General features: G+C 39.5%; 1 protein-coding gene across 1 annotated transcript in view; it reads right to left on the reverse strand.

Moving 5' to 3' along the window:
• Slc12a8 (solute carrier family 12 member 8) overlaps positions 1-12,931 on the reverse strand; it is a 116,944-nt gene that overhangs the window by 17,378 nt on the left and 86,635 nt on the right. The window contains exon 8 of the mRNA XM_046457980.1: positions 6,129-6,774. Coding sequence (XP_046313936.1) covers positions 6,129-6,774 — 646 coding nt within the window. The remainder of the gene's footprint in view (positions 1-6,128; positions 6,775-12,931) is intronic.

Consider the following 12,931-nt stretch of genomic DNA (forward strand, 5'->3'; position numbering starts at 1 on the left):
TTGTGAAATGAAAAGATCCTAAAAACTTGCCGAGAGGGAAAAGCAGGGTCAGGCATCATGCAAAGGCTCTAAGGTTACGAGATCAGTGTGGCAAATTTCTCAACAGTGAAAAGAAAGTTCACTGAAAGTGGACAGACGATAAAAACAGGCCCTCCACAACGCGTGGGGGAAATTGCTTTCAATTTCAGAGTTTTATGCTCATCCAAACTGTACATCAAGTATGAAGCCAGAAAATTTTAGATCTATAAGGACTCAAAAGAATGTATTTTTCATTCATCCTTTCTTAAGAAGATACTGGAGTATGTATCTCAGCAGCCAGATACCATGGCCATACCTATGGCTAAGGCAGGAAGATTGCAAGTTCAATGCCAGCCTAGGCCACTTAGCAAAGACCTGCCTCAAAAAGAAGGTGAAGGAGGAGGAGGAGGAGGAGGAGGAGGAGGAGGAGATCTCAGCCGGAACTACCCCTTTGGCTAAATTAATCACTATGGGATTTAACAAGTAAATATTGGGCCCTGTTGGGAGAAACGTAAAATGGTTCAGCCACTGTGGAAAACAATGTAGCAGTTCAAAAAAAAAAAGTTAGAAAGTAGTATTATATTGTGATTCAGCAATTGCACTTCTGGTTATACACTGAAAAGTATTGACAGCAGGGTGTCAGAGAGATATTTATACACCGATGTTCATAGCACCATTATTCATAAGAGCCAAAGAGTAGAAGCAACCATCTGATGAATAGAGAAGCAGGATGTGGTATATTCATACAATGGGATATTTTTGAGCCTTAAAAAAGAAAGTGATTCTAACACATGCTACAACAGGGGTGAACCTTAGGGACATTATACTAGATGAAACAGACCAGTACAAAGACACATGCTGTATGATTCTACTTATATGCGAATAGAATGGTCAAAAGCATAGAGACAGTAGGATGGTGGAGGCCAAGGGCTGGAGGGTGGGAGAAGGGGAATTATTGTTTAATGGATCCAGGAGTTTCAGTTATACAAGAGTTACCAGATAGATATGGTGATGATTGTACAACATCATAAATATATTTAATAACGCTAAATTGTACTCTAAATTGGTAAATTATACATTGAGTATATTTTACTACAATTTTAAAAAAGGATATTGATCCTCAGACAATAGCTGCGCCAGGTGCAATGGAACATGCCTCTGCTGCCAGCAACCCAGGAGCCTGAGGCAGAAGGACTGCAATTTGAGACCTACCTTGAAACTTAGCAAGACCCTTAGCAATTTAACAAGGCCCTGTCTCAAAATAAAAAAATAAAAAGGGCTGGGGATGTAGCTCAGTGGTAAAGTGGCCCTGGGTTCAATCCCCAGTACCAAAAACTTAAAAAGAGAATAGTTGGAAAGACCAGGGAGTCAGGTCAGGGCTATGTAACCAAGGAAACTCAAAATCATATGTTACAGCCTACCGGGGGCACCACTGCTGCAAGCACCACTGACCTGGAAGTCCTGGACACTGGAGCCAGTAATGTACTTGTCCTGCAGCTACCCTCATGTTTCTAGAAAGTTCCTTAGAGTTCTCCATTTCTTCAAGTTTCTAGTTCCCAATTCTAAGTCTAGGAAGGACTCATCTGATTAGCAGAGCCTTGGTTTTGTGCCTAAACTCTGGCTGCAGGAGAAACCAGAGAACTGAGTATCTGATATTTTCAGTTTTGAATGTGAAAGGCTTGCTTTGCTTTCCACCAAGGTTCATAACACTGGAAATTCCTCCAACACAGGTCCAATGCTGGGCAGAACAACAACAAAAGACACAAGTCCACCACAATATTGGACCCAAGAAATTTCTTGTTCCCTGGATCTGATACAGAGGAGTGGTAAAGAGACGACTTCTAGGACAACAGTTTGGTAGCAGGCCTTAAGAACAGACTAGAGTGCGCCAGGAAAGTGGGAGCCACAGAACAGAGGGGAACAAAAGAAATGGACATGGTAGACTTCTGAAGAATGGGAGCATTGAGAGGCACTTGAAGGGATAGAAGGAACCTATCTCAACATCATAAAGGCTGTATATGAAAAACCCAAAGCCAACCTCATAGTAAATGGGGGAAAAACTGAAAACATTTCCTTTAAAATCTGGAACAAGACAAGGATGTCCACTTTCACCATTCCTATTCCTATAGTGCTTGAAATTCTAGCCAGAGCAATTAGGCAAGAGAAGGAAATAAAAGAGATAACAATAAGAAAGGAAGAAGTCAAATTATCACTGTTTGCAGATGATATGATATCATACCTAGAAGATTCAAAAAACTTCACCAAAAGATTAAAGAGCTGATAAATTTGGCAATAGCAGTTTACAAAATCAACAGAAAAATTTAATAGCTTTCGTATATGTCAACAATTAATCTGCTGAGAAAGAAATCAGAAAAACAGTTTCATTCACAATAGACTAAAAACAAACAGAACAAACAAACAAACAAACAAACCTAGGAATAAGTCTAACTAAGGAGGTGAAAGACTCTACAATGAAAACTATAGAACACAGAAGGAAAAATTTGAAGAAGACCTCAGAAGATGAAAAAAGACCTCCTGTGTTTATGGATACACAGAATTAATATTGTTAAAATGGCCCTAATACCAAAGCAATATACACATTCAATGCAATCCTCATTAAAATATCAATGACATTCTTCAAAGAACTAGCAAAAATAGCCCTAAGATTCATTTAGAAGAATAAAATATCCAGAATAACCAAAGCAATTCTAAGCCAAAAAAGAAATGCTGGAGGCATTATAATACCTCACTTGAAATTACACTATAGAGCTATAGTAACAAAAACTGGATAGTATTGACATAAAAACAGACACACAGATCAATTTTATACAAAATAGAAGACACAGAGACAAACCCACACAGATACAGTCATCTGATCCTTGACAAAAGTGCCAAAAACATAATTAGAGAAAAGATAAGACTTTTTAAGCAAATGGTACTGGGAAAACTGGCTCTCCATACATAGAAGAATGAGACTAGACCCTTATCTCTCACCCTGCACAAAAATCAACTCAAAATGGACCAAAGACCTAGGAATCAGATGAGAAACTATGCAACTCCTAGAAGAAAACATGGGGTCAAACACTCCAGCCTACAGGCACAGGCAACAACTTTCTCAATAGGACCCTTAAAGCTTAGGAAGTCATGCCAAGAGTTCATAAATGGGATGGAGTCAAATTTAAAAACTTTTTCACAGCAGTGGAAACAAAGAGAGAGCCTACAGAATGGGAGAAAATCTTTGCTAGCTACTCATCTCACAGAGGATTGACTAGAATACATAAAGAACTCAAAAAGCTAAACACCAAAAAATCAAATGACTCAATTATTAAATGGGAAAATGAATTAAATAGACAGTTCTCAAAAGAAGAAATACAAATACATGAAAAAGTGTTAAATATCATTAGCAATTAGGGAAATCAAATCAAAACTACTCTGAAATTTCATCTCACACATGTCAGGATAGCAGTCATCAAGAATACAATTAATGCAGCAGGGGTTGTAGCTCAATGGTAGAACATGCGCCTAGCATATACAAGGCCCTGGATTCAATCCTCAGCACCACATAAAAATAAATAACTAAAAAAATAAAAAAATAAAAAAAAAATAAATAAATAACTAAAATAAAGGCATTATGTCCAACTACACCTAAAAGATAAATGTTGTTTTTTTTTTTTTTTAAGAGAGAGTGAGAGAGAGGTAGAGAGAGAGAGAATTTCAACATTTATTTTTTAGTATTTGGCGGACACAACATCTTTGTTTGTATGTGGTGCTGAGAATCGAACCCGGGCCGCACGCATGCCAGGCGAGTGCGCTACCGCTTGAGCCACATCCCCAGCCCATAAATGTTTTTTTGTTGTTGTTGTTGTTTTTTAAAGAATACAATTAATAGGGGTTGGGGCTGTGGCTCAGTGGTACAGCGCTTGCGCTGCACAGGTGAAGCATTTAAAAAATCTACAAGAGCATTTAGAGAACAATGATGACAGAAAACCAAAATTTAAAAAGACAGATAATTATAAACCCCAGGAAACAGAAAGAGTCACATAAAAAAGGAAACGTGATCACAATACAATATATGGCTCAGAATTAAACAATATTTATTTAGTCATGATAATGTGAATGCTAGCACTTAATTTAAGATACAACTATGGTACAGCTAAATTGCAGGCATTAGATGAGAAGTCAAAGTGGCATGAAAAAGACCTTGGTTACATCACAGGAAGTCAGTCCAAAGATGATGTCTGACATTGTCACAGGTTAAAGTAGCAATATAAATATATTATTTAGTAATAGGAAAGTTAACAGAGGAGGCCACTTTTTGGTTGAGTCCCAAGTTTTTTGGTCTGGGAGTGGGGTTTTACCCTAGTGAAGGGTAAAAGGGATGGTATGCAAGAGTGGGAACTACTATTTCTCATTACATCAATTTGTTAGTTTGTTTATTTTTGGTACTAGGGATTGAACCCAGGGACATTTATTAAATGGGAAAAAGAATTAAATAGACACTTCTCAAAAGAAGAAATACAAATACATGAAAAAGTGTTCAATATCATTAGCAATTAGGGAAATGCAAATCAAAACTACTCTGAGATTTCATCTCACACATGTCAGGATAGCATGTTTATTACTCAGTTTATTACTCAGTTATATCACCATCCTTTTTATTTTTTTAAATTTTGGGACAGGATCTCACTAAGTTGTTGAGGCTGGCTCCAAATTTGCAATCCTCCTGCCTCAACCCCCTGCCCTAATAGCTAGAATTATGGGCATGCATCACCATACCTGGATGATTATATTAATTTTAATATGATTTACTTATTAATCTATATACTTATTAATTTGATAAAAGTAAAATAACTTAAAAATTTTTAATAATATTCCTACCATGAAAACCTTCTCATCAATTTAGAGGTAAAGAAAGGAAATCAGGTTTATGGAAGAAGACAATGTGTTTTTAGACATATTCTTCTGTCTTTTGCCTCCTCCTCCTTGCTCACACTTGTCTAAACAGATCTCAAGAGATGGTGTACTACAGAAGGAAGAACATAAGCTTCGAACACTGGGAGTGACATTCAGTGTACGAAGAATCAGCTCTGAGACTTTTCTGTGTGAACTCACTAGGACTTACGATCTTCATTTGTAAAACAGAAAATGCTGATATCTATAATATTACATGAAACGATAGGAGTGTGTTCCTCAGTTTTCTATCACTGTAACAAATACTTGAGAAAATTCACTTATAAAGAGAAAATGTTTATTCAGCTCACAGTTTTGGAGGTTCCAATCCATGATTCGTTGGCCCAGTTGCTTTGGGCCTGTGGAGGGTAGCACATTATGGCAGGAGCACATGGTACAGTGAAACGCATGTATACTAGCCAGGGAGCAAAAGAGAACAAAGAGAGGGGACGGGTCCTACAATCACCTTCAAGAGCAAGCCTCCAGTAACCTAAAGACCTCCCATTAGCCCATCCCACTTAAAGGTTCCAACAATGCCTTGCTGGGGATCAAGCCTTTAGCACATGGACCTTTAGAGGATATTCCAGCTCCAAACCATTGCAAGACGTAAAGCACCTAGATTATGGAGGTTCTCCAACATTATGAGTTCTCTCTTACCCATGTCCTCTAAGCTTCTTGAGAATCTCTCTTGGTGTCTCAGTGCTTATAGGTCTGAGACAGCAAAGAAAAACTGTGTTCCTTTATCTGCCTTCTCCCCATCCTGTCATATCTGGTTTGAAAGATTCATCTTCCAAAGACTCACACTGGGTCCTCGCCAGGGTATTGACTCCAACACATTTCCACTTCTCTTGAAAGGAGAAATTGGTTTCATTCACATTGGCATTATATCTCAGCTGATTTTTGAGTGAAAAGAAATTGCAATTCAATTACTAGCCCTGGCTTCCAGCTCTTTACAAACAGGAGTAGATATAAATTTTTGTTTGAAACTAACTACACTATCTGAATTATAGGTAATTCAGCTGGTACCTGAATATAACATTCTAAAGTAAATATCAAACAAATCCACCAAGAGTTATAAAAACTGTGAAAGCTGGGTAGCAAGGCAATCAGTGGTCACTCTCAAATAGGAGGAGGTCCCAGTGTGATTCCAAAGCACTCACCTTCTCCACTCACCCTAGGCTGGTTGCTTGGCTCAGGGACAAATTGTTGCCCATGTGTTTCCCCAGGCAGAATCCCTTCACTCCTGGAAGTCAGCTTGTTCTGGTAGAACTCTTGGTACTCCCCAGACACAGCAGGCAACCCATCAGAGCCCTCAGTAGGGAAGGAAGTAGGGGACTTGAGGTTCAGGAGGAAGCTATCTTGTAGGTTCTTCTTGATGACCTTCTTGCATTTCCTCTTCTGACTCTCTGGGATCCTGTCACTGTCTCCGGGCCTGGGATGGCTACTCTCCTGCCTCCTGGTTAGCTGGAGGAGCTGATCCATGTCCTTGGTGAATTGTAGTAGAGTGCCCTCAAAGAGGCTTTGGGCAGAGCCCTCAGAGCCATAGCTGGGAGCCTTCTCTAAGAGCAGGTGCTCAGAACAGGGGAGAGCTTCTGAGGTCTCCCTAAGCACAGGCTCAGGCACCTGAGGAAGGCTGCAGAGACCCATAGACAGGGAGAAGTAAGAGTAGTCCACTGCAATGTACGTCAGCATGAAGTTGATGGTGACGATGGGTGCCAGAACATTTACCTGACCCACAAGGACAAAAGCCATGGTCACCAAGCTGGTCAGGCAGATGGCTGCTATAGGTGTCCTATTTGGCCCTTTCTGCAGAAACAAAAATAACATTCAGGACTATGAAATTTCAGATAGAAAGTTTCAAACACTTCAGAATTTATGATAGAAACCAAAATCATAATGGCTCAGTTACTTCTCTCCATGTGACTGTTCATCTCCCACACTCATGGTGTGTTTCAGTCAGCTTTCATGTTGCTGTGACCAAAATACCTGACAGTAACAACTCAGAGGAAAAGTTTATTTTGGCTCACAGTAACAGAGGTCTCAGTCCACGCACAGTTGACTCCATTGCTCTCAGCCCAAGGTGAAGCAGGACATCGTGGGAGAAGGGTGTGGCAGGGGGAAGCTGTACAACTCATGGTGGCAAGGAAGCAGAGAGAGTGGGAGAGGGGGACAGGCCCCCTGCACTGCTAGCAGTCTGGAAGGTGGGGGCAGCCCTGTAAGCCATCTCCAGATCTGGCTTATGAGTCTCCCTCACATGTTCCTCCAGCCCAGAGGCTACGGTTGAGGATGGCAGGTTACCATCTGCCAGTGTCTGAGGATCAGAGCCCCTGCTGACCTAAACTCCTTGCCCAGACCTTTAGAGTACAATTCTAAATTAATTAATTAAAAAAGTAATAAAGATATACTTTTCCTGTGTTTGAGAATTAAACTTTGGGGTATATTTGTTATAGCTGTTTAGCAGGCTCTACTAGTAAACCTACCAAAAATAAAGTAAATTCTCAGGAACTTAAAGAACTTTAAAAGGAGGGTCTTGGGTAAGCTGAAGAAAATGCTAGTGTTCCAGGCCAGGACCTTGATAAGAGTGGATTCTGAATTGATTAAATAGGCCAACATGAACTTCTCTTCACCAAAAAATATTTAAAAAAGAAAAAAAAAAGAAAGAAAAAAGAAAAGAAAAGCCACAGAATGGAAAATATATGTGTAATGCATATAACTGACAAAAGGTATCTAGAACATAGAAAGATAGATGGAAAAACACAGCCCAGTAAACAAAGAAACAAGTAAAAGACTTGAACAAGTACCTTACAAAAAAATGCTCGTTAAACATAGGAAACACCGCTGGGCAAGGTGGTGTACACCCACAGTCCTCTCGCTACTGCGGGGAGAGGGCTGAGGCAGGAGGACTACAAATTGGAAGCCAACCTAGGCAATGTAGTGGGACTGTCTCAAAAAAGAAAAATAATGAAAGGGCTGGGGATGTAGTTCAGTGGCAGAGCACTCCTGGATTTAATCCCCAGTGCTATAAAGAGAGAGGGAGAGAGAAATCAAGCCCCACCTCACTAGTAATTAGAGAAATATAAATTAAAACCACAGTGAGATATCATCTAGATACCACCAGATTGGTAAAAATGTAAAAGTTTCATGATATCAAGTTCTGGCAAAACTACAGAAGAATGGGAACTCTTATCTACTGCTGATAAGGGTGTAAACTACTTCAAAAAAAAAAAGAGAGAGAGAGAGAGGTGGTATCTAATAAGTAAATATATGCACACCTTGCAATTCCACTAATGGAATACAATTTGGAGGAAGTCTACATTTACAGCTAGTACAAGAGTCTTCATGGCACTGTCCATAATACCCCCAAGTAACAACTAAGCTGCTGCTACAAGCAAACTGAGGATGACTCTCATGATCATAACAGTGAGTGAGGAAACAGCATGCCACAAAACAATACACACACATTCTCTCTCTCTCTCTCTCTCTCTCTCTCTCTCTCTCTCTCTCCATTTACAGACTGATCATCCCAAATGCAAAAATTCTACGTCTCTGAAATTTTTTGAGTGCTGTTATGATACTACAAGTGCAAAATTCCATACCATGAAATTTCATCTTGTGCATAAAATTATAACTGCCTCCAGACTATGTGCACAGATATATATGAAACATAAATGAATTTTGTGTCTACAGGCCCACCCCAAAGCTATCTCATTACATATATGCAAATATTCCAAAGTCCAGAAAAAAAAAATCTGAAACACTTCTGGACCAAAGCATTTAAGATAAGGGACGCTCAACCTGTATTTAAAGTTCAAAAACAGGCAAATTTGTGTTTAGAGATGCATACACAGGAAACAAGACAGGGGTTGCAAACTATGACCCCGAGGCCAAATTTAGCCCTGCCTGTTGATGTATGCTATGAGCTAAGAATGGTTTTACAGTTTTAAACAGTTGGGGGGGTGGAAAAAGTCAAAAGAAGAATAACATTGTGTGATATGTGAGAATTACATGAAATTCAAATTTAGGTCCATAAATAAAGTATTAGGTATTATCTGTGGCTACTTTTGAGCTACAACAGCACCGCTGATTAGTGGTGACTATGACCACATGTCCTGCAGCACCTCAAGTGCTGCAGAAAAAGTTTGCTGATCCCCAAGAAAAACCCTAAAGGAAGCAAGGAAATTATTATCAACATTGGCCATAGCAGTGAGAGGGAAGGGCTGTGACGAGGGAGGGAGGAACAATGCTGGCAGGGTTCCTGGGTGGAGGCTACAGGGTGTTCACTTCATAGTTGTTCTAGAAACAGTTTATACTGGGTTTATGCTTTTTTTTTTTTTTGTATGTTGAATATAGCTCCAAAAATGTAAATTGCTACTCTTCCTCCATTAAAAAAGAAAATAAGCTAATATGATTTAATCCTATATAAAAAAAGCTTTTGCAAGGGGCTGGAGGTGTGGCTTGGTGGTACAGCTCTTGCTTAGCATGCACAAGGGCCCAAGTTTGAACCTCAGCTTTGCCAAAAATTAAAAAAATATATATTAAAAGAAGGAGAACTAGGAGAAACATTTGTAATACATAGCACAGTTAATCTTCCTAACAAGGAAAGACCCCTTAACATTTAAGAAGAAAATGACCAATGAAACACAGAAAAAAAATACAAATAGCTTTTAAACAGAGGAAAGGATATTCAACCTCGCTCAGATTAAAGGAATGCAAACATCAGTCTCCTAACATACCATTTCTCACTATAAGATTGGCAAAAATGCACATTTGGCAATGAGCTATGGGAAGAATCCTTGTTAAACTGTGTTTTTTGCCCAAGGCAAGAGCGCAAATGGGGTTCTATACACCCAACATCTAAATATTTACAACTCTGAGCCTCACTAACAACCTGTTAAACTAAATATGTTCTAATGTCCCTCCTAAGCAAACATGAGAAGAAAGGTCAGGTTCAAGTTCAGAATTTTTGCATTACTCAGACTTCCTCACTGAAAGATGGCCATGTGTGAACACCAGCTCAGAGCCCACCAGCTTCTCTTCTCAGACCATACCAGGGGAGCCTCACATGTATATGTGGACCCTCTGCCCACACCTTGGGCCCTAGAAAAGAAGAGGCCCTTGCGGATCCTAGAAATTGGCAGGGGGCCATCTGGGCAAGGAATTCTAGGGACACCACACCTGGACATGGTCTAGAACAGGGACATGGGATCCAGGTGGGCAGGTCCCTTTGGCCTTACAAAGAAGCAGAGACTTATAAAAGTCTTATAAAGTAGGATATTTTGGCTTGAGTCTAAGAGCGGTACTGGCTCTCACCCACTGCTGGTGGAAGTACAAAATGAGCTGGTGACACATAGCTGTGATCCCAGTGACTTGGGAGGCTGAGGCAGGAGAATCACAAGTTTGAGGCCAAACTCAGCAACTTAGAGAGACCCTGTCTTAATTTTTTTAAATTAATTAATTAAAAAGGCTAAAGATGCATCTTAGTGATAGAGCATCCCTGGGTTCAATCTCCAGAACTGAAACAAACAAATAAACAAAAAATGCAAAATGATAAACATCCCATGGTAGGTATGTTGGCAAGATCTATTAAAATTAAAAAATGCATTTACCCTTTGACCCAGCAATTCTACTTATGAAAATTTAACCACATATGCAAAACCACACACACACACACACACAGAGGCAAGAATTATTCATTGCAACACTGTTTACTAGAAGCCACTCAAGTATCAGTCTATAGAGAACTGATTAAACTATGGCATACCCTCATGATGGAAAAAGAAAAAAAAGTTCTCTCTGTGTCTGTATTTTTTTAAAAAAGATTCCTAGGTACATAAAGTGAAAAAAAAAATAAGCAAGGTACAGAACAATGTGCAAGGTACAGAACAATGTACAGAGAACACTATCTTTTGGAAAAGAAAAAAAATCATTAAAAAAACTGAGAGGGCTGGGGATGTGGCTCAAGCAGTAGCGTGCTCGCCTTGCATGCGTGCGGCCTGGGTTCGATCCTCAGCACCACATACAAACAAAGATGTTGTGTCCGCCAAAAACTAAAAAATAAATATTAAAAAAAAATTCTCTCTCTCTCTCTCTCTCTCTCTCTCTCTCTCTCTCTCTCTCTCTTTAAAAAAAAAAACTGAGAAAAGAAGTTGGGCATGGTGGTGCAGGCCTGTAATACCAGCAACTTGGGAGGTTGAGGCAGAGGGTCACAAGTTCATAAACCAGTCTCAACAACTTAGTGAGGCTCTATGCAACTTAAGGAGACCCTGTCTCAAAATATAAAAGGGCTGGGGATGTGGCTCAGTGGTTAGGCACTCCTGAGTTGGATCCCTGCTGCCTCTCCTCCCCCCAAAAATACAAACAATAATAAATGCTGAAGAGGATGTGGAGAAAAAAGAACACTGTTGGTGAGATTGTAAATTAGTACAATCTCTATGGAAATCAGTATGAAATTTCCTCAAAAAACTAGGCATGGAACTACCATATAACCCAGCTATACCACTCCTTGATATTGATCTTAAAGAATTAAAATCATCATACTATAGTGATACATGTATACCCACGTTTATAGTAGACAATTCACAATAGCCAAATTATGGAACCATCCTGGGTATCCATCAATGGATGATGAATGGATAAGGAAAATGTAGTATACACACACAGTAGTTTTATTCAGCCATAAAGAAAATGAAATTGTGCATTTGCAGGAAGATGGATAGAACTAGAGATCAGTATGTTAAGTGAAATAAGCCAAACTCAGAAGGTCAAGGGTCATATACTTTCTTATGTGGAAGCTAGAAAGGAAAAAGGAAATGAAAGGGGTGGGGGGAATCTCATGAAAATCAAAAGGAGATCATTAGAATAGAGGAAAGGAACCAAGGGGTGTGAGGCAGGAAAGGAAGGGGGAAGTACTGGGGAGTCAAATTAGATTGTTACTTTGCATGCATGTATGATTGTGTAACACCAAATCCCATCATTAGGTGCAACAGCTATGGAAAGCAGTATGGAGATATCTCAGAAGATGTGGAATGGATCCACCACTGACCCAGCTATCCCACTCCTCGGTTTATATCCAAAGGACTTAAAATCAGCATACTAAGGTGACACAGCCACATCAATGTTTATAGCAGCTCAAAGCACAACAGCTAAACTATGGATGCCCTTCAACAGATGAATGGATAAAGAAAATGTGGTACATACACACAATGAATATCACTCAGCCTTAAAGAAAAATGAAATCATAGCATTTGCAGGTAAATGGATGGAATTAGAGAATATCATGCTAAGTAAAATAAGCCAATCCCAAAAAACCAAAAGTCAAATTTTTCTCTGATAAGAGGATGCTGATCCATAGTGGGGCCCCAGGGGGATAGGGAAGACTGAAGGAACTTTGGTTTGTATAGAGGGGAGTGGGGGAGGGGTGGGGCTGTGGGGATGGGAAGGACTGTAGAATGAGCAGACATTATCGCCCTATATACATGTATGCTTATACTACTGGAGTGCCAGCGCACCATGTACAGCCAGAGGAATGACAAATGGGCTCCATTTGTATATAATATGTAAAAAAGCAGCCTACTTGAAAATAAATAAAAATAAATAAATAGAACAAATCCCATCATTATGTACAACTACAATATACCAATAAAAAGTGTGGAAAGAGAAAATTAAAAAAAAAAACTAAGAAAAGCAGTGACTATAGGATGCGGCTATGGGAAAGAGAAAAACTCAACATAGGAGCAAAAATTCTTAATGTATACTTTCGACTTTTAGTTTTAAACCCTGTGTTCATTTCACCTCATAAAAAGTAAATGAAGTGGAAGAAAAATAAAATAAAAGTCATATCACTATCACACATGGAATGTAGTGGAGACGACAGTTACCTGTCCTCCCGGCCATGCTGACAAGAAGCAGATGAAGGTCAAGGAGGAAATTACAGCTGATTTTCATGTGCCCTCCCAACACAGAG

Source organism: Marmota monax, unplaced genomic scaffold, assembly GCF_021218885.2.
Source record: "Marmota monax isolate L192 unplaced genomic scaffold, Marmota_monax_Labrador192_F-V1.1 WCK01_AAM20220418_F8-fsc00052, whole genome shotgun sequence".
In the NCBI taxonomy this organism is placed as follows: Eukaryota; Metazoa; Chordata; class Mammalia; order Rodentia; family Sciuridae; genus Marmota; species Marmota monax.